This window comes from Phyllostomus discolor, chromosome 6, assembly GCF_004126475.2.
Source record: "Phyllostomus discolor isolate MPI-MPIP mPhyDis1 chromosome 6, mPhyDis1.pri.v3, whole genome shotgun sequence".
Classification (NCBI taxonomy): Eukaryota; Metazoa; Chordata; class Mammalia; order Chiroptera; family Phyllostomidae; genus Phyllostomus; species Phyllostomus discolor.
The window spans coordinates 124,318,676-124,343,779 of NC_040908.2; the positions used below are offsets into that span (position 1 = coordinate 124,318,676).

General features: G+C 39.0%; 2 protein-coding genes across 13 annotated transcripts in view; both read left to right on the forward strand.

Annotated features, from left to right (window-relative positions):
- Nucleotides 1–6,788, forward strand: part of LOC114499954 (E3 ubiquitin-protein ligase TRIM22-like) — a 102,040-nt gene extending 95,252 nt beyond the window's left edge. For 6 of the 9 annotated variants that reach the window (XM_036030180.1, XM_036030175.1, XM_036030178.1 and 3 more), the window contains 4 exons: nucleotides 1,040–1,062; nucleotides 2,144–2,244; nucleotides 2,539–2,565; nucleotides 2,819–6,788. In XM_036030180.1, the coding sequence (XP_035886073.1) occupies nucleotides 1,040–1,062; nucleotides 2,144–2,244; nucleotides 2,539–2,565; nucleotides 2,819–3,423 (756 nt within the window). In that variant the 3' untranslated portion in view covers nucleotides 3,424–6,788. The remainder of the gene's footprint in view (nucleotides 1–1,039; nucleotides 1,063–2,143; nucleotides 2,245–2,538; nucleotides 2,566–2,818) is intronic. The other 3 variants (XM_036030177.1, XM_036030174.1, XM_036030179.1) reach the window with 1 other exon arrangement.
- LOC114499955 (E3 ubiquitin-protein ligase TRIM22-like) overlaps nucleotides 1–25,104 on the forward strand; it is a 147,826-nt gene that overhangs the window by 95,257 nt on the left and 27,465 nt on the right. The window lies entirely within an intron of this gene.

Here is a 25,104-nt window from a genome sequence, read left to right on the forward strand (position 1 = left end):
AGAGTAACATTTTTTGAGGATGTGTAGTCAATGCTTTGTTGGTATAAAGGGTTTAGATTGAAGAGGGAGAAGCCAAATATATTGGTGTATTTCCATTAAAAAATAAGGCCAATTATGTTAAAATGGGGAAAAGAAGATAGCTACTAGAAGCTGACCATATGGACTGAATTGGCTTAATATGGTATTAAAATTCCTGGTAAGATATACTTTTTAAGTCAGTGATGAAGAGGATATTGATCTGGACAATGAATGGAATGTAAACAGTTGGAAAACAATTACATTTTAGACCTCTGCTGCTGGTTCCCATGGCCTGCTTCATACATAAAACTTGATGAGATTCCTTTCAGGTAGTGTTTAGGAGGTACATGGAGTGAGTGGAGGGAGGCCAGAGGAACATTTGTTTGAGGTGCTAGTTTGTTCCTGCAGCAAAAGAGAATATACTTCCTGAACAGTGTAATTATTAGTTATTCATTTTTGATTCCCAGAGCCTAAATGATGTCTGACAAATAGAAGATTTTACCTTTATTTGTCACTATAATAAATAAAAGTATAATGATTTAAGAAGGTCTTCTCATGAAGGTGCATTAAAAAACTATAGGGTGACTCTCTTCCTTTTTAATATATTACATCTCCAGACCCTTGAAGCGTCTTTCTAACATCCTCACATGAGTCCTTAGGAGGCTTGGTCTGGGTGTTATCTTTATAGTTTGTCCCCATTTATTTATTTTGACCATCTTCTTATTCACATCATATCAAGGTATGCTAGGGGTGTGAGGAGAAAGGTAAGTAAAACTTTGTAAGGTAGGAGGGCTTATTTCTCCTTCAAGATTTGCCAGAAAAATAAGGAACATTTAGCTAAATTTGAATTTCAGATAAACAGTACATCATATTTTAACAGAAGAGTATCCTAAATATTGCAGAGGTGATGATTGTACTAAGACATATTTGGAATTTGTCCAAAATTAAATTTTAACTAGCCAGGTTATCTTCTAAATCTGGAAACTTTACACTTGACTTAAGTATTCTCTCTTCTCCCCAGGATGTGATTAACGTCTTAAGAAGGTATGTGTACCAGACCAGGCATGGTCCTTTTTTTGTGTGATAATGGAACTATAACAGTAAGGGTAATCTTGAATCAATCATAATTTTAAAAAATTTGGGTATTACATGGTTTCAAATTGCTGATAACAGGAATGTGTATTGTGGGAAGTCACAGAGTTTGTGTGAATAGAAGCATGGGAAATAAGGGGTTACAGTATCAGTATTCAATGAGTTCACTCCTTTTAGAAGACCGTGGTTTTTGCCTCTGTTTATTTGTATACTTCATAGGTGCCTATCTTGTCTCAGGGAGGATCCTGTCCTCAAGTCTTGGGGAATAATGACTTTAGTCCTAGTGCCAATAATTAACCTCTTATTGCTTAAACACTTTAGCATGTTATAGGGAAAAATTGTTTTATTTGTCTGAAATTGCCTACCTATTTGGCAAGCATCAAACACATGAAATTCAGATCACTATTAATTTCATCAAGAAGCCATGTTATAGCTTCTTGTTTCCCAAATATTTGTAATGTTTCCCAAGAGAATGTGACCTCATATGTCATTCTCAGCATCTATACTGAGATAACAGGTTTAGGAGACCTTCAGCCTTCAGATGCAGAAGCCCCATACTTGATAACCTAAAATTTTCAGTAGCTTAGTTCTAGAGCTTTCCCACTATTTACCTGGAAACCCATATTTCTGACTTCTTCCTAGAGGACCAAATGATGTAGCAGTGACTTCTTTTTATATCAAATATTCTTTTTTTAAAGCACCAAAGAACTTTTGAAGATACCATTATTTCATCTAATACCATATTGTTTTTAAGAGGTAAAGAGTAAGGAGTTAATTCTTCTATTTTAGAAGGAAGAACATAGGCTTCATGAGAAGAAGTCCTTCCCAAAGTCACTCAGAGGGTAAATGGAAAGGCAGGTATGAAGACATTTCTTCTTGCTGCAGTAATAGGGCTCTCACTTCTCCCTCCCTGAGGTTCTTCAGGGGAACAGAGTTGAGTGAGGATGCATCATTGGAGGGACAGGTGAAGGAGACTTGGTCTTGGAGAGACACAAAGTCAAAAGTGTGAGCAATCAATTCTTTTCTTCTTTAGGACTGAGATTGACACCTTGAACAAGCCAAAAATTGTTTCCAACAAAGCGAAGAGTGCATTCCGATTTTCAGATCTCACTGGGATGCTGCAAATGTTTAAAGGTGAGGAGATCCAGGGAAAGGGTGTGTGTGGGGGGGCATTCTCATAGTATAAGAACAAAATTGGGGAGTGGGTGTTATTTACATATGATAAAGAAGAAGTAGTCCTGAAAGAAGAGATAAATACCCAGTGCAGAAGATGTAAACATATCTAAGGTGGAAGGGAGAGGTGTCTTCTCCTTCTCCGTTTGACAGCCTCAAAGAACTCCCCTCTTCTGTTCCCACTCTAGTGAAAAGACAGGTACTGTGTTTCTGCCTTTGCTTCTAACAACATCACTGAAACTTTTGTCATTTCAGAGCTGACAGAAGTCCAAAGCTACTGGGGTAAGAAGCCACAAGTTCTTCAAATCACCATGTTCTGACCTCTTTTTAGAAGTGTTGGTGCTTCTAAATGCCATAATCTTAGTTACGTGTATTCCTCCAAAACAGGCATACCTATAACAGTTCTAAAGTAATCTATCCAACACTGTCCCATTAACTCATTTTCCTCCCAGTCAGTTCCCAATATTCCTCTCCACAGTGTCACAAGACACACCTGCCCTATGTAACTCACCTGACTGTGTTATTTTCCCTACAGTGGACTTGATGCTGAATCCACTCGATGCTGTTTCGAATGTTGTGATTTCTGCGGATCAGAGACAAGTGACAGTTGGGCAACATTCTATGTCTAGTAATGTATATCCATGTAATCCATGTAATTTTTCTGCTTTTGATGTTGTGGGCAACCAACATTTCTCTTCGGGGAAATATTACTGGGAAGTTGATGTGTCTGGGAAGATTGCCTGGATCCTGGGGGTATACAGTACAGCAAGTAACCTCAACAGAAAAAAAAGCTCTGGGTTTGTTTTTAACCCAAATGTAAATGATTCAAATGCTTACTCCAGGTTCAGACCTGAAAATGGCTTCTGGGTTATAGGCTTACAGAATGAATCTGAGTACACTGCCTTTGAGGACTCTCCCACCTCAGATCCCAAGGTCCTGACTCTTTACATGGCTGTTCCTCCCCATCGAGTTGGGGTTTTCCTAGACTACGAAGCAGGCACTGTCTCATTTTTTAATGTCACAAACCAAGGGTCACTCATCTACAAGTTCTCTAAATGTCAGTTTTCTCAGACAGCTTATCCATATTTCAATCCTTGGAACTGTCCAGTTCCCATGACCCTGTGCCCACCTGGCTCCTGAGCCCTCTCCTTCCCTCACCCACTCCTGCATAGCAACTTGTCCTGGGGCTCACCTCCTGCCCCTGAACTCACTGCTGCATTCACACCATCTGTTCTTTGCTGTCTACCTTCTTCAGAACTCTTAGTCATTTTGGGGATTTGCAGTTTCTAATGTAAGTTAGACGGGAAGCTTATTTGCTCATTTACCATTTTCTGTATTCTCAGTGAGAGACATCTAATCCCTCCTAAAGACAGGGCAGTATTGGTGTAACATCTCTGAACTCCCATTTCTCCATATTTTTGTTTATCACTGATCTGAAGAGACATGAATCACCAGTGTCCACCAACCATGATCTCAGGACAACACACAATCAGCCCACCCACCCTCATCAACTAAGGAGTATCTGAGTGTGTGTCTGTGTGTTGCCCAGCATGCAGCAGCAGGCTGTTCAGAGGGCTGAGAAAAAAAAAAAACTAAAAACAAAAATAATATATGTATCCAGAATAAAAACTTTATGTTCCAAATTTCTTAGTTCAAATCCTGTCTCTTGTCACAAATGGTGTGTAACAATCAATAAATTTTTGTTTCTTCTCATAAAATACAAATTGTAATTTAAACTATACCTAACCTTGAAGATGGCTGTGTAAAACTAACCTCCCCTGAATGTAAAGCTCCTATATATGTGTCCAGCACAATTATAGTAAATATTTGCTGTAATGTCACTGAGAAGCATAAGCTGAGGTAACCTGTGCAACAGGTCTGTGCTCTTCAGAGGAGCAGTAAGTACTTCTGTAGCAGCCTCATTTGTCAGGTTCCAGGTTCTGCTGTCAAGACTAGTCCAGTCCCAGTCTTCAGCTAGAGACCTTTTTACACCCAGACTGGGACTGTGTTAAGGCCCTTTCTTGGAAATGGGTCAGAAAATGCAAAGTATGAGTTTCTAAGACCCGTCTAGCAGAGGAAACCATGTTTGAGGACAGCTATTCTTTTAGGGGCAGGCTTTTGGTTTTCAGGACTTTTTCTTACAGTGAAACATCTGAGTATAACACCCTATAGACCATCCCATGCACTTTTCTCTTCCTTACTTTTAAAAGCAGTTTCAAATTATGTTGAGGAATAGATTTGTCCAGGATAGGAAAGGAACAAACTTTTCTTAGGAAAGCACACATTATAAATGAGGACCAGCTACTGCACAGAACCCACATCAACATGTAGAAGAGTAATTATTTATCCCAGTGGGATAAAAAAGATGGTACTTGTCTGGGAAAAATGTGTCCATGTAAATTTATACTTGTACACACATATATATACAACACATGGCTATATACATTATTGTATATACATATAAATATATAGGGAGTACCTTAATCTAAGTTAATTTTTTAAAACATCGTAAAAGAAATAATTCTTTATCAGGGAGTTAAAAAATTTACAAACTTAAGAGGTATGTTCAAATATTCTATAGCTAATGAGTGGAGGAGCCAAGTTTGGAACCAGATCTGTGTTTCTCCAGCACAGGTACCCTTTCTGCTGTTAACTCCTTAGGAAAGGTAAGAGCCAAATTCCCTAGGATGTGGAGTGGAAGGGAAAACCCAGGAGATGCTGATTTATAGAAGGAGCTTGGAGAATCATGGGAAAATCTTAGGGGCAAAGAATATTGATTGTCGTGTTCAATCCACATAGCCATTAATAAAGCAGGGGCTGCTCAGTATAAGTACCGTTGAATACTTAATGACCAGGGTGCTCATGCATGTGACACGTTGTAGAGCGAACACTGTACACAGTTGACCCTTGACTTTGAAATCTGGTGAAACTTCATAATCATACTGATATTGCTACTCACTGGTCTATATCAAATTAAAATAAATTGGATTCAGTACCTCATTAGAAATAAAAAAAATACTAAGAATAACAATTGAAGGTCAGGGGGATTGAAATATAGAATGTTTGCACCAATTTCTCATTTGCTAGCATATACACACTGGTCCAGATTGGTGTCAATTTTTTCGCTCTGTAATTTGAAATAGTGACTGTTAAAATTAATATTAATCTACTTCAAATTGTAATGATTTTGTAATGCTTTGAAATAGAATAACTTGATTAAAGAAGTACATCATTTTAATCTCATCTCTTTGCATAAAAATATATATATTTTAAATTTTCTAATATATTTTAACTTACACTTTTCTTGTGTACAGTGCATTCCAGATTGTATATAATTGCTTTTCTCAAAACATTCTATGTGAATTTACTATTTAATATCTGCTATCAATCACATTGCCTTTTTTATTGTGGTAAAAAACACTTAATGTGGGATGTAACCACTTACATTTTAAGTCATTGCAGTTCACCAAGTTTAAAGTTTCAGTTAGGCAAAATTAATACATTCTACAAAGCTACTAATAACATTTTGCCTGTAGTTACCTTTACTTATTGTACATTTAGTAATTATTTTTTATTATTAAATAAACTTTTATGTTTTGTATCTACCTTCTCTTTTATTTGAAGTACTGGAATAGTTTTTTTTTTAATCTAAGTGAATACACTAGATATATGTTGATTTGTCATTCTTTTCTAATTACATAGTAATTCTCTTTTCTAATGAAAGCCTTTTCTCTGTTTGTCCAGATATATGTCCATGTTTCAGGTGTTGATTCCCAGAATGACTTACAGTGATAGAGGCAGGGTCAGAGGCTCTGTATGGGCTCCCTCAGCAATGACATATGAAGGTCAATGTTTCCTTTTCCTGGTTAACCTCACTCTTTCCAGGGAGCTGAAAGGCTTAACTTGTCCTCAGGAGTGAGAAAAGCACAGGAGTGAGTATTCCTGCAGCACGGGGTGTTGTCATCATATTTTTGGCATTTCAGTTCCCATGATTCCCAACCTACTTATTAGGCAAGAGAAGTAGAAATAATGGGCTACTTGTCTAGTGGATGCTCTGATCCCTGTCTTAAAAGAAGCTTTTTAGTTCTCATTTCTAGAAGAAATGTGGGAAGTGGGAGAGGGATTCAAAGACAGATAATAGATATGTCCAGTCTCTCTCTTTCCCTCTCCCTCTCTCTTCCTCACTCTCTCTGTCTCTCTCAACACACATACACACAGCCACACAATCCTCTCTCATAGACAGTGGGGGAAACTGATTCTTATTTATAGTTCCTTTGACCTCTACTTTCCTGTCATCCTGTTGCCACAATGGCTGAAGCTTTAACTCATGAAGAAGCACCTGTACACTGTGGATTTATACAGCAAGTATCTCTCCAAGGATACTCATGGCTTTGTGTTCCCTGGAATGTCCAGGTTTCCAGTTCAAATGTGAAACAACTTACAGAAAAAGCACCTGAGTTATCAAACACAAAGGAAAAGTTGTTCACACTAAGACAGCTTTAAAAACAAACAAACAAACAAAGAAACAAACAAACAAAGCAGTACCCACTGCCCCAGCTGAAGGCCATTCACATTGCTTGTTCTCAGAAAATGTCCTAAGGAGAGATTCTGGACTCCAAATGAAAAGTTCATTAGGCATCAAGTGTGGGTTTCCTCGTGTTGTAAATCTCAGCAATAGGGTTTTTCCCTTCTCTAACCTCTGAATTTCACAATGATAAACACTCATCTTGTTAGATAGTGCTGGCTCATTAATTTGGAGATATTTGTTCCAAATACAAATCTTAAGGGTAATGGTTCAATAGAATTTCAGGTAATGAGCAGGCTTCATCCTGCAGGTTCATCTATATGGGAAATTAGCTGGCAGTGGTATCTAGAGCTACCATAAATTGATGACCAGAAGTTTCTAAATCATGGGGACCTGAGATCCCCATTGGTATAGTAGACCGTCCTGTGTGGTGTGGGCCCAGGCCCCAGTGGCAAACATTTACTGCAAAGTAACTTCCTAAAAACCATGCTAAACTTTCCAAGGATGAGTGTAACCAGCTCAACTACTTTTGCCTTTTCATTTGCAAATATTCCTCTTCTGTGAAGTAATTAGCAGCATTGGCTCCTTTGTTTTCTGTAGAAGGTAACCACCTAAAGCAAACCAGTGCATAGTAAATGAGGACCATCATGTAATGGGCAGAGAAACCCAATAAAGACCTGGGATGGTAGAGGCTGTGGCTTTTTGCTTCCCTTGAGAGAAAAGCCATGCTGTCCCTTTTCCTCCACCAGACTCAGTAGTCTGTGTGAATGTCTCATTTCATCCACTGCGGGCCAGTGTCTGCATCAACTGGAGTAGAGTCACATGATACATATTCAATTATATCAAATTCCAAAAAATCATCTGTTTTGCCCAAGATTTATGATGGGGAATCCATTGACCCTGAATCCTAATCTCTCCATAATGCAATTACAAGTTTATTTTTTACATCAAACGTACAGCAACTCTGCTAAGCCTCCCAGTGCTGTGAGCCCTTTCAGACCAGGTGGCACGTCTGGTCATCCTGGGATGGAAAGTGAGGTGGTGTTTATCTTCTCAGGGTAGTTTGTTTCTAGACATTATTTTAAAGGAATATATAAATTTAATTTTCTATTTATTAATTGCTAGTTTATAAAATATAATGGTCAATATTCATTTTGAGTCGTATTATTTTGTTTAATTCACTTATTAATTTTAGTTTGTTTCTGTGGATTTATTTTTATATTCTACATAAACTTTTATATTATCTACAAATAAAGACTGTTTTAGTTCTTTTGTTCCAATATTTGTGTTTTATTTATTTTTCTTCCCTCACTTCTTAGGCTATGGTCTACATTTGATGATGCATATAAGGGGTGAGTGTTGACATGTTATTTGAAATGTTCCCAATCATAGATAGAATGTATTCAGTATTTGACCACTATATATGATGTTAACGGTGGGATCCTTTTATTTTTCTTTTATGAGATGGATATTCCTAACTGATTATTATCATGACCAAATATTGAATTTCTAGTGACACTTTTCTGCATGTATTGAAAAAAACATTTAGTTTTTACCATTTGTGTCTCTCATTTCAACCAGCTACCTAATATGTTATTATTGTTGCATTTTAGTAGTTGTTTTGGGGTTTAAGCCTATTACTATGATATTTCTCACAGATTGTTGAGGACTTGTTTATTATTTTCATATTGGATAATTTCTATTAATCTATTTTAAATTTCAGTTACCCTTTCCTTTATGATTCTGAATTTCTCATGCATCAACCCTGGATTTGTTTTTAGAGTGATAGTACTTTGTAGTTTTAGTAATCAATTCAAAACAAAAGCTATCATTTTTGATTTTGGACATGTTCTATTTGGTGATTATTATAAGTATATATTTTTTCTATAGCCTTCACCACAGATATAATAGATGCTGTGAAGTTTTTTTTCTTTTTACTAAATACATCTGGATTATTTCAGAGTTAGTCTCCATTGATCATCTTTTCTGTTGAATATGGGCCATGTCCTCTACTTTTCTCATATGTTGAAGAATATTAGAGTACCTCTAAAATTCCCTTAGGGAATTGTTAATGATCTATAGAGATGCTGGATTCTACCTTTCTGAAGAATATATTTATTTTTTGTTTATTTTTTTCAGTAGGTTAATTTGGTTGAACTCAAATTCTAAATTCTTCCCTGCATTTTGCAGGGTCTAGTATCTGTGATCAGTTCCATTAGCCCTAATTGGGCTGCTTGTCATCTATCTCAAATGTGTGGTTCAGAGATTTTATGTGTGACATCGGATTTCTCCCTCTAGATCTCCGTTTTGAAGATGTTCTCCTAACACTTTCTCACTGCAGTGGTAACGCCAAATTTCGTCTTCTTCTTCTAGCTAATAAATCTATATGTTGCAAAGTTATAACTGTCTGCCTACTTCCAACTGAGGTGTGTCTTCAAAAGAAATCAAAACTAGGAGATACCTCCAATACTCTTCTTGTCTTCCAGGTGTCTATTTCACTGTAGATTTTGATTGTTTATTGCACTTGTGTCACTCTCTGTGCCTTCAGGTTTAGCTTTCTTCTTTTTCTCTCTGCTTTTTTTTCCTTTTGTGCCATGTTTATAATGTTGATCTACAGGTTAAGAGGGCTGTTTTATTGAAAAATATATTTCTATTAGTGGAAATGGAACTTCACTTCTACTTGCTTTGCATATGGTTAGCTGTAAGTTGAATTACTAGATTTTAGGTTCTCTTGTTCTACAAACTGCCAGATTTTCTTCAAGGTGACTGTACCATTTTGCATTTCCCCATACTTGCATTAGAGAACAGTGGTGATATGGAGCATGGTGGTTAAAACAGAGATACTAAGAGTGATGTAGTTTCAGGTCTATTATATGAGATTGTATGATTGAAACTGAAGATTTCAGCGAGCCCAGAGTGTGACTGTGTGTGAATGACAAGCACAGCACAGGGGTATTGACTGCAGTGTTAAAAAAAAACAAGAGCTCCCTATCCCATTACCCCTCCTCTGTTCAAAATTCTTTCTTTTTCCAGTCCTTCCACAGATCAACTGTCCATCACTTTACTCCTTTCCCTTTGAATCTCTGAACTGACCCCTCACCCTTGGTTGATATCTTGGAACTCTCCTATAATGCATTAGATTTTCAACTGAGAGAGTCAGATCCTATCAAGAAACCTGAAAATTTAGGCCAAAATTTTGCCTAAATTCATAACCTGAAGCTGCCATACTCCTCTCACCACATACACTTTTTTACCTGTGCTGATGATACTGGCATGCTCCATGTTCCAGTTCACTGTGTTCTGTGTGACAGGGAAAAGTGAACCTTCCTAAGGGCTCTGCATTTTTACTCCTGTCATGACATCTGCTCAGTGAGGAACCTGATGAAATGTTTTCCCCTTTGTCCTCTGGATTTTTAATATTTTCCCATTTGAGAAAACCTTGGAACAAAACAAAAGTTAAAGTGGCTGCAGTGTAGTAGTAAAGGTTAATGTGGTAGGAGTCATATAAAACACAATTCTGAGAAAAACCTTAACAAAAGGGACAGAAGATATGAACAATTTTGGGTTAGAGTTTATACAAGGAGAATCATATAAATGTTAATAATCCAAGAAGAATACCTGAATTTCATTATGAGACACAGCAATCATGTTTGCAGCTGGAACAGTATAATGGAAGCATAATTTGTCACCCAGATGCTCAATTCTGTTAAAACTACATATACAGTGATATGTCTGTATACCTATTTATCACCCTTTATATGCAACAGCTCAAATACATATAAGGCAATAAGCAACAACATGGAAAAAGTCCCAACCTGATTTCATGAAACTTACAACTCAGGGTGCCAGTTGGGGTGGGTGTGATGATTACTAGTGAGAATATAACCCTAAGCTCCTCTTGCAGTCTCCCTACTGCTATCCACTTATGCATGTCCATTTTCTATCCAGGCTATACTAAATGAGTTCTGACCCTTAAAATTGATCTTTGCCTAGAGGCAACTTCCTGAGAAATCCTAGCCAAGAAGCCCTCGAGAAGGAGACTATGGAGTCTCCATGGGCCACAGCCCAGGCTTCTGGACCAGTTCTGCACAGGCACGAGCAGGACAAGGGAGCTATACCTGGCCCTGCTCAGGGATGAAAGAGATACTTTGTGAAAGAAAATAGAGAAAGTTACAGAGTTCATCAAAGCTTCAAACACCTGTAATTACTATGATGTAGAATTTTGGCATTGCTGTTCACATAATTTGCTAGCACACTGTCTTTTCTGGGTTTGTGAGCTTTAATGGTATGATAGCTTTTGTGCTCTGTAGCTTCTTTTGTAGTTACTAGTCTTTCAAGATTTCGGTGTTCATTCTCAGGGATCCACTGCATTTCCTGAAACATCACTAGCCTTGCTCATTTTCTCCTTGGACATCTGCCACCCAGAAACTGAGCTCATCTGAGAGATCAGGAACAGGAGGGCACATTGGAAGGATTTCCATAAGGGGCTTCTTTATAACATTTCATAGAACAAAATGTGATGCCCGATTGTTGTTAACAATCTTAAAATGCTATTGGACAGCAAGTGGGGTCCTACTGCCCACCACCACACTTGAAGCAAAATTTTGGACACAAAATTTTTTTTGTTAAAGATTTTACTTATTATTATTATATTTTTTTTGACAGGGGAAGGAAAGGACAATGGAAGAGAGAGAAACATCAATGTGTTTCCCTCTCATGTGCCCCCCACTGGGGACCTGGCATGCAACCCAGGCATGTGCTGTAAGACTGGGAATTGAACTGGTGACCCATTGATTCACAGGCTGGCACTCTACCAATGATCCACACCAGCCAGGAGAGGAGGCAAAGTTTGTTGATAAAGGACTCTTTATTGAAAAACGACACAGTTTTGGAATAACAGCTTTCTACATGCATTAGTCACTTAAGCCTACCAATTAATGCTAAGTTCTTTAAACTCCTGCGTTCCTAAATCATTCCCCCATTAGTACTAGTTTTTAATTACCTTATTTCTATAGGATTAGTTTATAAACTAAAACAACATAAGATAACAAAAGCTACACCATTTTGGAAGAATGGCAGGCTCCAAGCCTGTTCCCTCTAGAACAGCCCAAAGAATAAACCCTCCACCCTCTCAAAGGCCAACCTGATCCTAGGCTGGACCCAGAGTTCCTTCTATCATTCTTTGGGAAATGAAGGCAACTGCAGCAGGATCATCTAGGCATACTCAAGGAAGGTAGCCAGACAGCCAGTCTCTGCCCTCCTTTTATTTTAAATCTTCTGGAATTATGATTCCTTGCACACTAGAGGCTTTCATCTTTTCAGCCAATTTTGTGGTATCCTGTTTACCATTGCCTTGGGCAGCTTCCTCTTTTTACCCTTCCCTACACCTCCCTATTGATCTGTTCAGATCTCTCTGTATCAAAAAGGTACCAGAAGTAGTGGCATGGCAACAAGATCCTAAGACGCATCCTAAGATCCTTAGAAAAGAAAGTTATTTAGGGTTGACTCTCTTTATGTATGTATGTATGTATGTATGTGTGTGTGTGTATGTATGTATTTAACAACCTCTTCTTCTCTAATAGAAACAGCTACAACCCAGACTAACTCAGATGGTAGAGACAGTCAAAGATTTTTTTTAAACTCTGGGTTCTTCTCATCTGATATTTTCTTACTGAATTAAGAATGACTTTGTGCATTATCACCTCTATAGCATTCTCCTTGTACCCTTAACTGTCCCAACACATGTTTTGAAATTGCACTGCTCACCTGAGTCATTATTATCACAGTTCATTTGTGTCATTTAATACACAATTTTAGAATTCTTTCATATTCTATTAGTCAGGGTTCTCCAGAGAAGTAGAAACAATATTGTGGGGTTGTGCTGGACACGGGTCCTCCAAACACTTTCAATGGAAGGCTGGTGAGGGGCCCTGGGCCAGAAGGAATGTGTACTACTTTGGGAATGGATTGTAATTCCCTCCTCGTCTCCTTTTGGGAGAGGTTTCTGATCCTGTGTGAGTGCTTCTTGACCTTTTCTCTTTGCAGGCACACACTGAGGTTTTGTAGTTTAGAGTCATGAGCAAGACACGTGCTCCCTTTGTCTGGGATCCCCTTGAAACAAGTCTCAGACTCAGAGAGGGGCAGTTCAACTTTGCTGATCTTGCCCCACTGGTGCTTCCTGTAATGTGAGTCATAAAGGCTATGTCTGCTGCATTCAGTCATCCTTGTGGTTTTTTCACCTTATTGGAATGAGCAGTTGAGGTCCTTGGGCTTGACCTCCTGCATGACAAATATTCTATATTTCCTTTATACATATAAAGGAGATTGTTTATCAGGAATTGGCTTGTGTGATTATGGCATTTGAATAGTCCCAGGCACTGCTGTCTACGAGCTGAAGACCCAGGACAGCTGGGAGTGTAACTTCATCCAAATTTAGAAGCTTGAGAACCAGAGTAGTCAAGGGAGCATGTCATAGTTGAAGGGCAGGAAAAATGTTCACCCCAGATCAAGCAGGCAGGCAGGAAGCAAAAGGAACAGCTTCTTTCTATTTTTGCCTCTTTGTTCTGCTCAGGCCCTCACTCTACCTTACTGAGACCACAGATCCAAATCGTAATCTCATGTGGAAGCAACACCTGCACAGTAACAACCAGAAATAATGTGTGGAAGAGAAGGGGCCACATAGGAAACTGATAAGCTCAGGGGAGGCCTGCATGGCAGTATTACATACTCAGAGACTGAAAGTAACCACAAAGGATGGTCTGAATTTAAAATTTTTTAACTAAAGCAGTTCATGGCAGGTAGTCTTGTGCTAGGCAGGTAGTCACATGCTAGACCAGTATTTTTCCTGAACAAAGGTCAATTTTTACCTTAACTGAACCTGTCTATTGTCTTTTTGGATCTATGATAACATGGCTTGGGAATGTCAAAGTAACTTCCCTTTTTCTGAATCCCTTAGGCACAACCAGAAATCCCTCCACTGCTATTGTTATCACGTTAATTGTTGACTGTTAACTGTTCTTTACCAACCTATTTAAATAAAGTGTGTGTTTGTCATATTACCCTTTATCCAATCCCAGAGCCCCCACTTGGCCTGCCACCCCACAACCCACCTCCCACCATGCCCCCTGCCATCAGCTTTGCTTTCTCCAGCCTCCCTAATCTATCACCAATGGGTTTCATGTAACCCCACTTAGGTCTCCTTCTGTGATTGTAATGTATAAAATAAGGTGCTAAACTGCCATTCTCAAAAACATTTCTCAATCTGTTGAGATATTGCTTTCCGGAAATTGTTCTCTGCTTGCCTCAAATAAACCCACCAAAAATTCTCTATAGGTTTGAAAGTCTCTTATGTTGACCATAACTTGGTGTAGTGCAGCAGAATTACAAAGAAGCCTACCAAGGACCACTTTGCACACCTGGACTTGCTGCTAGGTGCCAGCAGGGGCCCACTGTGCTTCACAGGCTTCATATTGTGCCAAGGGATTACTTGGATGCATTTCCTTTGGAATCCAGGCCTCCCTATTTTAAGGTCTGATGTTCTGGCTTTATTTGAGCTGTCTTTTTAAATCCTCAAGGTGGAATGAAGTTTAAGGGTTGAGAGAACCCAAGCTAAAGCAGGACTGGAGAGAAAAAAATGAGGGGCAGGTTTTAAACTTTGGGGTTTTGTTTGGAAATGCTTTCTGAGATTCTGAAGTTCAGGCTCTACAGGTCCCACAATAAAACTAATATTGACATTGGAAATTGTGCCTCCAAATTTGGAAACTCCCAGACTCCAGCACTCATTAATACCCCTGGAACTAATGGAAGTACCCCCCAGTACTAAGGAAATCTTGACTTGCAAGTACTTTACAGAAACAGGATGATTTAACTAGAAAAAGTATCAACTTAAAATGGCCAAAATGCCATTTTTTTTCGGTTTCTAAATTAATTTTTTGTATGCAATCTTGGAAAATGCCAGCTCTAAAATGAAACTAGATGAGTGGGAAGTTGTATGCTTCTAAAAACAAAAGATATGTTTTTAAAAGTTAATAAGAAATTTTACAGACATCACTGAACTAAAAAAGGCTTCTTAAGATAACAGATGCCAACACCCTATTCTTTCCCCTTCTACAACTCTGAAACCAAGAGTTGTCTTTGAAATGCAAAACCTGGACTTCTGAGAAAGATGGAGGCTTAGGTAGGTACACTGTGACTCCTCATACAACCAAAAGAAGGACAACGACACAGTTAAAAACAAAAACCAACCAGAACTGCCAGAAAACTGAACCTTATGGAAGTCTGCAAACCAAGGAGTTAAAGAAGAAACATTCATGCAGAGCAGTAGAAGGGGATGAAGATGGGCAGCCAAGATGGAGAGGTCTCGTAGCAAGACTGCTGCTGATCAACTAGGTGGTTGGTGTCTGGAGGAGCAAGCAAGGTGGCAGAGGGCAGAATGGGCAGTCCCACATTTGCATGTGGATGAGCCAGTAGGAATCACTGGGGAGTGAGAAAGACCATGCAACCCAGGGTTCCAGTGTGATGAAATAAAGCCTCAAAACCTTTGACTGAAAAAACTTGTGGGCGTTGAGGCAGCAGGGATAAACTTCCAGCCTCACAGGAGAGGTTGTTGGAGAGACCAACAGGGTCCTAGTACATACACAAACCCACTCACCTGAGAATCCACACCAGAAGGGCCCAATTTACTTGTGAGTAGAGGTGTAGGTGGCTGAAAGCTTGGAAGAGCTGAGTAAGTGGTATTGTTCCCTCTCTGAATCCTCCCCCCACACATAGTGCCACAAGGCAGCAACATGGGCTGCTCCACCCTAGGTAATATCTAAGCATCCTCTCCTTACTATGTAATAGGCACACATAGACAAAAATATAGCCCAAATGAAAGAACAGATCAAAGTTCCTGAAAAAGTATAGCTAAGCAATGACGATATAGACAACTTATCAGATGCACAGTTCAAAATATAGGTAATCAGGATGCTCACAGAATTGGTTGAATAAGGCACAAAATAGAGGAAAAAGTGAAAGCTATGACAAGTGAAATAAAGGAAAACATATAGGGAACCAGCAGTGAAGGGAAGGAAACCGGTACTGAAACAAATGGTTTGGAGTAGAAGGAAGAAATAAACATTCAACTGGAAAAGAATGAATAAATAAGAACTTAAAAAAAAAAAAAACAACAAAACAAAACAAAACAAGGAGAGGTTTAGGAACCTCTGGGTAAAGTTTAAACATTCCAGCATCTGAATCATAGAAAATCAGAGGGAGAAGAGAAAAAGACCAAGAAATTGAAATCTTATTTGAAAAAAAGGATGAAGGAGGACTTTTCCAATCCGGAGAGGGAAATAGACTTCCAGGAAGTCCAGGAAGCTCAGAGAGTCCCAAAGAATTTGGACCCAAGGAAGCACACATGATAGCTACATTGCTCAAGATTAAAGATAAAGAGAGAATCTTAAAAGCAGCCACAGAAAAGGAGCAAGTTATGTACAAATGAGTTCCCATTAGACTATCAGCTGATTTCTCAAAAGAAAGCTCACAGGCAATAAGGGGCTAGAAAAAAGTATTCCAAGTCATAAAAAGCAAGGATCTACATTCAAGATTACTCTACCCAGCAAAGCTATCATTTAGAATGGAAGGGCAGATAAAGTGCTTCCCAGATAAGGTCAAGTTAAAGGAGTTCATCATCACTAAACCCTTATTATATGAAATGTTAAAGGGACTTGTCTAAGAAAAAGAAGATAAAAAATATAAACAGTGAAATGACAACAAACTCACAACTATCAACTACTGAACCTAAAAAAACCCCCCAAATTAAAACAAAGTAAGCAACAATTAGAACAGGAATAGAACCACAGAAAAAGAGATAACATGAAGGGTTATCAATGGGGAACTGAAGAGGGGAGAATGGAGGAAATGGCACAGGGAATAAGCAGCATAAATTATAGGTAGAAAGAGACAGGGGGAGGTTAAGAATAGTATAGAAAATGTAGTAGCCAAAAAACTTGTATGCCCGATGTATATGGACATAAAGTAAGGTGGGTGGGATGCTGGTAGGAGGTGGGTGCAGGGCAGAGGGGAATAAAGGGGTGAAAATTGGAGAACTGTAATAGCATAATCAACATGAGATACTTAAAAAGAAAATAAATAAAATTTTTAAAAAGAGCAAAACCTGGTCTCCAAGAACTCTTATCTGGACCATCTCTTAGTATGCAAAATTTGGAAGGTAAATCTTATCAAAAGGGTTAAAAAAAAAACAACTTGGCCATGTCTGTACAGTTCACATTCTCTCCACTGCCATTATCAGTCTGGGCAGGCATGGTCTGGTGACTCAGGGCAAACCACCTCCCTGCCTCTCCTGCAGGTACTGTAACAGGGGAACAGCATCCCTGCTCCCCTCAGGTGCTGTGTGCTCCCAGGATACATTGAGAAACTCATGCCCATCTCCTTTGCCCCAGGAGTGAGTACAAGTTGCCATAGATAGGCAAAGTACATGTCAATTCCCTTTCTCTGCCTCCCCCATCCCCAAACCGTAGCTGTGCAAGTTTTTTTCCCTGTATTCCCAGGCATCTTTGTTCTCAACCCCTTTACAGATCTGGAGCTGTTAATGAGTATCTTGCTAATAAATGTTTTTGTTGGAGGTGTGTTTCTTGAAAGTGAATATATTTGTCAATAGAGGAAACTATGTTTCTACAGGTTATGAAACGTGTTCATAAAAGCCTGTCTAGGAAATACTGGCTGCTTATTTTTGGTTATGATTGGAAATTGAGGTTCCTAAAAGTGAAAATTTTATATTGAGTTGGAAAGATTGCATGATTTTGCATGATTTTGCATGATTTTGGTAATAGAAGGCATGAGATAGAAATACTTTTGAGGGAAAAGGAAGAAAATGAGTTCAAAAATGGTTATTACTGAATGGGAAAGACGGTTTGGGAAAATATGAAAGTTGTGAAAAATTTGTAAATGGTTGTAAAAGTATGTGAAAGTTTTAAGTTTATAGTGGTAAATGGACAAAGTTGCCTTTGTCTTCTCTACAAAAAGTGAGCAATTCAGATCACGTGTATGGTGTTGATATATACGGATTTGATGTGATTGACATGCGTTCATGTGTATACCATGTGTAGTGTGTTTTCTTCTGCCTCCAGATGGCATTACTTGGGTGTAATATTTTATTGGCTTACAGAAATTAAATATTTATATAACTGAAGGAGGATCCTGTGGTCTGGACAAAATATTTAATATTAAAACTGGTTTAAGTTGGATTGATGTCTTTGAAAGTTGTCACCATAAAAATTCTTTTTCTCCCAGATTTACGAAAAGGTTTGTTATGGTCTTTTCACTCCCTTTGCTTGATGAACCTTCCCAAAGCTTAAGTTTTAAGAGACTTTTAACCTAGAAATGACTTTGAGTTCTTCCAGTAGACCCTAGAGTACATAAAGTTTTATTCTCTCTCCTTATAGAAGAATTTTCAAACTAGTTAGGCTTATTTGAGATGCCTGAGGCTACCTGGGAAGCTTTGCCAAAATAATAATAAGAATAAGAGTAACTATATTGTAATTGTATACCTCTTGCCTTTCAGCTGGGAAGATTACAATTTTACTTGGATAGTAATGCCCCTGGTATATACAGGAGAGTCTCACCTATTGTCTTAGATACTAGATAATGTTAAATTTCCTAGAAATTCTACTCTATTCTAATGTGTGGATAGTTCAGTTTATACTCTAAGGAATCACTATATTCTTAGAAGAACACAGTAGAATATCCAAGGACAAGTTCTGATTCTGTTTACCCCAGTAAAATACTTTGGTTACCTGATTTGTAAGGAAGGGCTACCAATTAACTCTGAAAGACTAAGAGGAATCCTATTTTTACCTCTTCCAAAAATAAGAAATCAGCTGAGAAGATTCCTGGTTTTGGCTGGATATTGTCACAGTTCAATTCCAAATTTTTATTAATGGCCAAGCCTCTATATGTCTTATTAAAATCAAATTGACCTGAGCACTTTCTAGTGCCTAGGAATGGTTTGTTGGAAACTCCTTGATAATGTTGATTTAATTAAGTTTACAGGTGGATCTTTGAAAAATAAACAGGAATGTTACCGACCTGATATGCAACAACTTCCATGGTGGACCTATCAAAGTTCTTATTTATCTGAATAAGATGTGCCCAACAAGCCTAATAAATTTTTAAACTAGGACTTTTCAATTGGCCAATCACAACTTTAGAGAATTGTAGAAGCATCAAGGTTTCTTAATATTCTCAGGACAGCTCATAAAGAATGGAAAGTAGATTGCAAAATTATTAAATGATGTACAAAAATGAAAAAAATTGGCAATTATCAAAACACCAAGACTTTCTATAGATGCCACCATAGAAGCAAAGGAAAAACATCTGGCTGATGCTACAGCTAGTCAGGCAGCATTAAACAGACTTGAGAATGCTCGTTGCTTCAAAACAAAAAAGCAAACCAAGAAATGAAGAAACCTCTTCCGCAGTTCTAATGGGCAGCTGCAGAGGAAAAGGGAATACAGGGACAAGAGTGGGGACCTCTGTCCCAGGCAAACAGATATGATTGGACACAATCAGAAACCCATCTTACCTATAGGAGCTTAATTACCTATAAGGAACTTAACACGTATATGAACTAACATTGGTGTGCTAAAAGATGATTGATTTCATGGAGTAAACAATATTCCTGGAAACATCCTACTGTAGCTCATAAAGTATACAGCAAATGTTGAATGGATTTCATGTAACCCTCCTCCTTTGATCTCCTGATGTCTCCTTTTTTTATTGTAATGTGGAAAATAATGTGCTAAACTGCCATTCTCTGAGCATTTCTCAATCCATTGAGATTTTGCTTCCTGGCAATTATTTTCAGTAACTCAAACTAAGCAAAAATTCTCTACAGGCTCCAATGACTCTTACATTGACAAACATTTACTCTGGGCACCCTGTGGCCAGTCATATTGACCCATGAAATTATCCCTCACAACTACATCCCTTTTTGCTTTTTATTATGTTGGGACTATAGAGATTATTTGTTACACAGTGTTTAATGACATTGCCTCCCAAAAGACAGTTCATGTAATTTGATCTCTGCAGTTCACTTAGGAAAAAGTATCATTTTGTCCCTATTGAATCCAGGTTCTGAAAGTCAGCATCACCGTGCTACCAGTGTGGGAGAGCCCTTCTGACTGACCACCTGAGGTAATTTCAGATCTGAGCATCCATTCCCTCTCATATGACCTAACAGGACACAAATGGGCAGATTCACGTCCTTCAGCTGGTGGATGCAGGACAGGAGAGAGCTGCCAGTACCACTGCCTCAGGTGAGCCTGCAGAGTGGGTCCTCACTGTGGTAAAAGACAGACTTGATTCCCTCCTCAGAGCACCTTGTTTGTAAGGTGCCATGATGAGGTTGATGTGTGGGACAGTACACAGCTTAGGGAAGCCTTATTCTCCAAAGATGAATTACCCTGAGAGCCTTGAGAACAGCTTCAGGGAGCAGAGCAGAGCTAGAATTAAAATTGTAGTCCCTGGCCCCTCTGACCCAGGCACAAAAGCTTGTTATTTTTAGGGGCCTTATGTGAATGTCCCTCATTGGCCCACAGATTCTGTCCTTTCTTGCCCCTCCCTGAAGAATTTAACTTTCATTTTCACTCTACTCCTGTGGATCCTCTTTGTGGACAACAGGTCCCTGGTTTGGAGAGTGAATCCTGCCCATGACTGCCCCTTAGACTGGAACTCCAGAACAAGTGAATAGAAATTGTTCCCAGGAAGATAGGGGGTGAGTTTCCTTCTGTTCTTTGTGCAGTGCTTGGTGGGTGGTAGCCTGCCAAGAACTCTGGGTTCCACTGTTACACACCTTGGGGCATAGAACTGAACCCCCTCCCACCACAGCTTTCACAGCTAGGTGTCAAGGGGTGTCCACTCTGAGGGCTGCCAGGGCCGGAATGCTTGGATAAGGATGCAGTGGTTTGGCGGCCCTGGTGGAGTCGTGAAGGTGGGTCACGGGTGTAATCCTGGGAAAGGAGAGGAGTGGGGCGTGGGCACTCCCCAGTCAGTTCTCACTATGCGGCTGCAGCAGGGGGATGGGGTACGTATAACCAGAGGCACCTACAGGTTAGAGTGATATGCAACCCTTCACTGGCAAGGTAGTGCCTGGATCAGCATTGTCGCCCCCACACCACACCTCTGTCCCTGGTGTGGGCCCAAGAGTCTTCCACTCCTCCTGTAGGAGATGGATCTCCTTTGTGGTCTATGTACTTCTCAAATGTCTGCTTCTGCCCTGTGTCCTGGCATGAGTTCTGGAAGTCCTTTAAATGCTTTGCTGGAGCCATTTAAGAGGGAAATCCCTGTGCCCTACACCCCTGTGCCTTATGTCTCCTGGGCATAAATCTTATTTGTTTTTGAAGGCAATGTTTTGTGGGTTCAGCCAGGTGCCTTGGTTAGGTACCCTGATATGGGGCACAAACCCATAAGTCCTCAGGGATGGTCTAGGCAGTTGTGATATCCCTGCAGCTCAGAGACCACTCATGTTTCCATATCTAGGCATCTCTCTGCCTGTTCTGGAGCCCTGGAGTCACTGCTCAGTTTATGGTGTGTGGTTGGGGGAGCGGGGTAGGAGGAAGGGTCAATTTCCATCTGTGAAGACTCAAACTCTTCTGCACTTTCCTATTCTGAGTCCTGTAGCAGCAGGTGATTTGACCTTAGGTCCTTGTAGCCACACTATAAAAATAAATTCTGCAGCCCCAAGGCTGAATGCTTGATCTTCACCTCCCTTCTCTACAAGCTTTTGTTGTGTCTCAGGATTGGTTGGATCTTGAGTGGGATGACAAATAATTGAATGTCCCTACCCATATTTGGATCATGTTTGCACTGTAAACACAGGTAGACATCATTTAATATCTACCCCTGATGCAATGCCTACCTCTGATATTGCAGTTCATCAGAGCCTGATCTGGACCACAATGTCTGCAGCCAAAGGCTACCTGCATATCTCTGGGCTGTTTTCAGCATCTGGACTATTAGATGGAATATACTTCTGGTTCTCCTTCAGCCTCATTTCTAATCAGGTTCCCTTCATGTATGATGAACATGGCACCAGTGGATAGTGTTAGTAGATCTAAATTCATCTTCATACAGCCTTTATAACATTTCCCTTCTTAGCACAGAGCAAAGAGAAAACCTTATCTCATACTGCAGATATTTCCTTTACCATCAGAGTTTGGCAACAATCAAGACATGGATACCCACTGAGATCTTATCTTTCTTTTTTATTGTTTCATAGTCTCATTTACTTGGTGCTCCTGAGAAAAATTCTGAGCCTAGACTGTGGCCACAAGGCCATATTGAGTCCAGGCGGGAGAATGAGCATCACTGTGCTACCACTCTGTGATACCCTCTTTAAATGACCACTAGCATCTTTTCCAATGGGGACGGTCATTCCTATTCATGTGTCCTAATAAGATATAAACTACCAGGCACTTAGCCAATATAGGGATACAGGACAGGAAACAGGGCATATCAACATTGACTGTCTCTGGTGAACTCTCAGTGATGGTCTTCACGGTACTATAATAGAAGGTCCTTTATTCCTGTTCTCTCAGCCTTTTAAGAAGACAGATGTAGTGGATATGTGTGAAGCCAGCTTAGGTTATGTAAGCCCAGAGCTACACTGTACTGTTTTCCTTGTGAAAGTCTATAAGCACATCATCCAAGGGCTTAGAAGAGACAGTGTTGGTTATAAAAGTCATGATCCTGTTATGTAAAATGAAGTCTAAGCATATTAACTGTCATTTCAGTTCTATAGGAAGTCCTCCAATTGAGCTTTCCACATCAGGCTATTTTTGCTGTCAATAGTATGGCCTTGCAATGCAAGTGAACTTCTGCTTTATTGTAGCCTCATAAGATTCTCAGAAAACAAAAACAAAGCCAAATACCCAACTTTTTAGAAGAGTGAGCAAATATTACTTGTATGGGAAGAAAGAGCCTGATGTTGACTGTTTGTTCCCAGGTACTTAATCTAATTTCTCAGGTAGTCCCTCTGTACCCAAGAAGTTCCTACTGATTCTTTACCTTTTAGGAGGGTGTGGTGTCAGCCAGTAAATTCTATCAATTTACTTTTGCCTTATTTGTACCTTTGAATCCAAAATAAGCCTCATGTAGCTAGCAATCATTAAATTGCTTTTCATCTAGTCCAAGAATCTCTGCCTTTTATTTGGTGGATTAAGACAAGAATATTTATTGCAATGCTTATGTAGCTCTATTTAGTTTATATTGTTATTTGCTTCTTTATGTTGCCAGCAATTTTCGTTGTTCTCTTTTGCTTCAAAAAGCTTATTTTGGATTAAACAGATACTTTTATTATAAAATTTTAAGTTTTACTATTTCCTATTTTTGTGGTGGTTGCTTTTCTAAATACAGTATGCATCCTGTTTTATCATGATCTACTTCAGATTAATACAAAATTAATTCCAGTAAAATATGGGTATTTTCCCCCAAGGATGCTGTCTGTATTACAGCCACAACACAGTAATGATTTAATATGGGCACTTGATCCAATACAAGCCAGTGCCATGCAGGCCTCAGAATTATTTGAAATAACTGAGAAGACAAGTTTTTTTTATGGGATTTATATGAGGAGATTCATGTTTCCCTGATGAACTGAGGAGAAAGTCAATACAGAAAACAAATAGAATTTGGAGAATGACATAGACCAAATACCAATGACCATGTATGAGTTTCAGAATTAAGCTCTGATTAAAATGAAAACTGTCCTCCAAATTCCTTTTCTTTACTTCATCTATTTTGAATTGTTTTTCATGATACTGCAACAAATCCCTAATACTGAAAGCAAATCAGTGTTGTGTGTGTGTGTGTGTGTAAACCCAGCATTTTGCCTAGTTTATGGTGTCATGGAAAAAGTTAATCTGAGCCCTGGCCGGTGTGGCTCAGTGAATTGAGTGCTGACCTGCAAACCAAAGAGTTGCCGGTTCGATTCCCAGTCAGGGCACATGCCTGGGTTGCGGGCCGGGTCCCCATTGGGGGTCACGAGAGGCAACCACACATTGATGTTTCTCTCCCTCTCTCTTCCTCCTTTCCCCTCTAAAAATAAATAAAATTAAAAAAAAAGTTAATCTGAGATAGAGAAGACCAAATATATTGGTACATATGTATTCCAAGAAATAAATCTGTGATGATAAAGAAATTCAGATGACGAACAAACTGTTAACAATGTGGAATAAACTGGCTCCATAGAGAATGAGATGTAGGTAAATGTTGTAGTGTTTAGGACGGTGACTGAGGAGATATTATTAACATGAAAAAAGGGGTATAAGGGAGGAGACAATTTGTTTGGTGAAGAGTAAGGTACATAATAAGCATCCTAAGGTACCAGTTCCTGTAGCTTCTTTACTAGGGAATATATTAACCTGCATTTAAGAGATAAAACTGAGTAAAAATAAAACTTGGAAACCAATTGTGTATGTTGAATTTCAGGAGTGGATGTGGCCAATTATAGATAGTGTATAAAATGAGCAGAGACTTGAGAAAAGCCTACTTTAATACATTTGTTTGCTTGTATCCTCAGTACAAGTCATGTAAACTTCTTAGGAATACTATACATACTCATCTTTGATTTTCCCAATTATGGCATCATGCTTGACAAATAATTGTACATCACTTTATATTCATGTTTAATAAATGAACAAGCCATGACTTATTCAAATTATCTCATGAGAGCCTTGCAAACATGAGTAAAATATCATGGGTCTCATGTTTGCCTCATAAATATACCTCATGTCAAAGTAGTAGAAGCCTCATGCTGTGGTTCCACAAGGTGAAAGTTTATTTTTCCTTTTAGGAAACCTGAAAACTTCACATGAGTCTTCTTGAATGATTGATGTGGGCCTTCTATTTACTTGTTGCCTCTCACTTTGGGACCATCTGTATTCCCAGCATATCAGGAGGTGATAGGGATATGGTGAAGCTTTGTATGTGAGGAGGCTTATTACTTCCTTGACTCATGTTTTCTCTTTTCTCCCTAGGATGTGAATGACATAATGGAAAGGTATGTATGGGAGACCAGAGATGGCCCTTTCGTACTGTGAAAAGAGGTTAAAAGCCATTAAAATTATCTGGTGGATAATTAGAATAAAATATCTCTCAGGGTAGGAAAATTCAGATGTAGTTTTATCTTAAATTTCTGTTGACATTTCATGGTTTGAGTGTTCTCTAACTATTGCAAATCGGCCAGTTTGTGTAGTAGGAAATTTAGATTGTGGGGGTTGCAGAGATGGGTCAGCAGC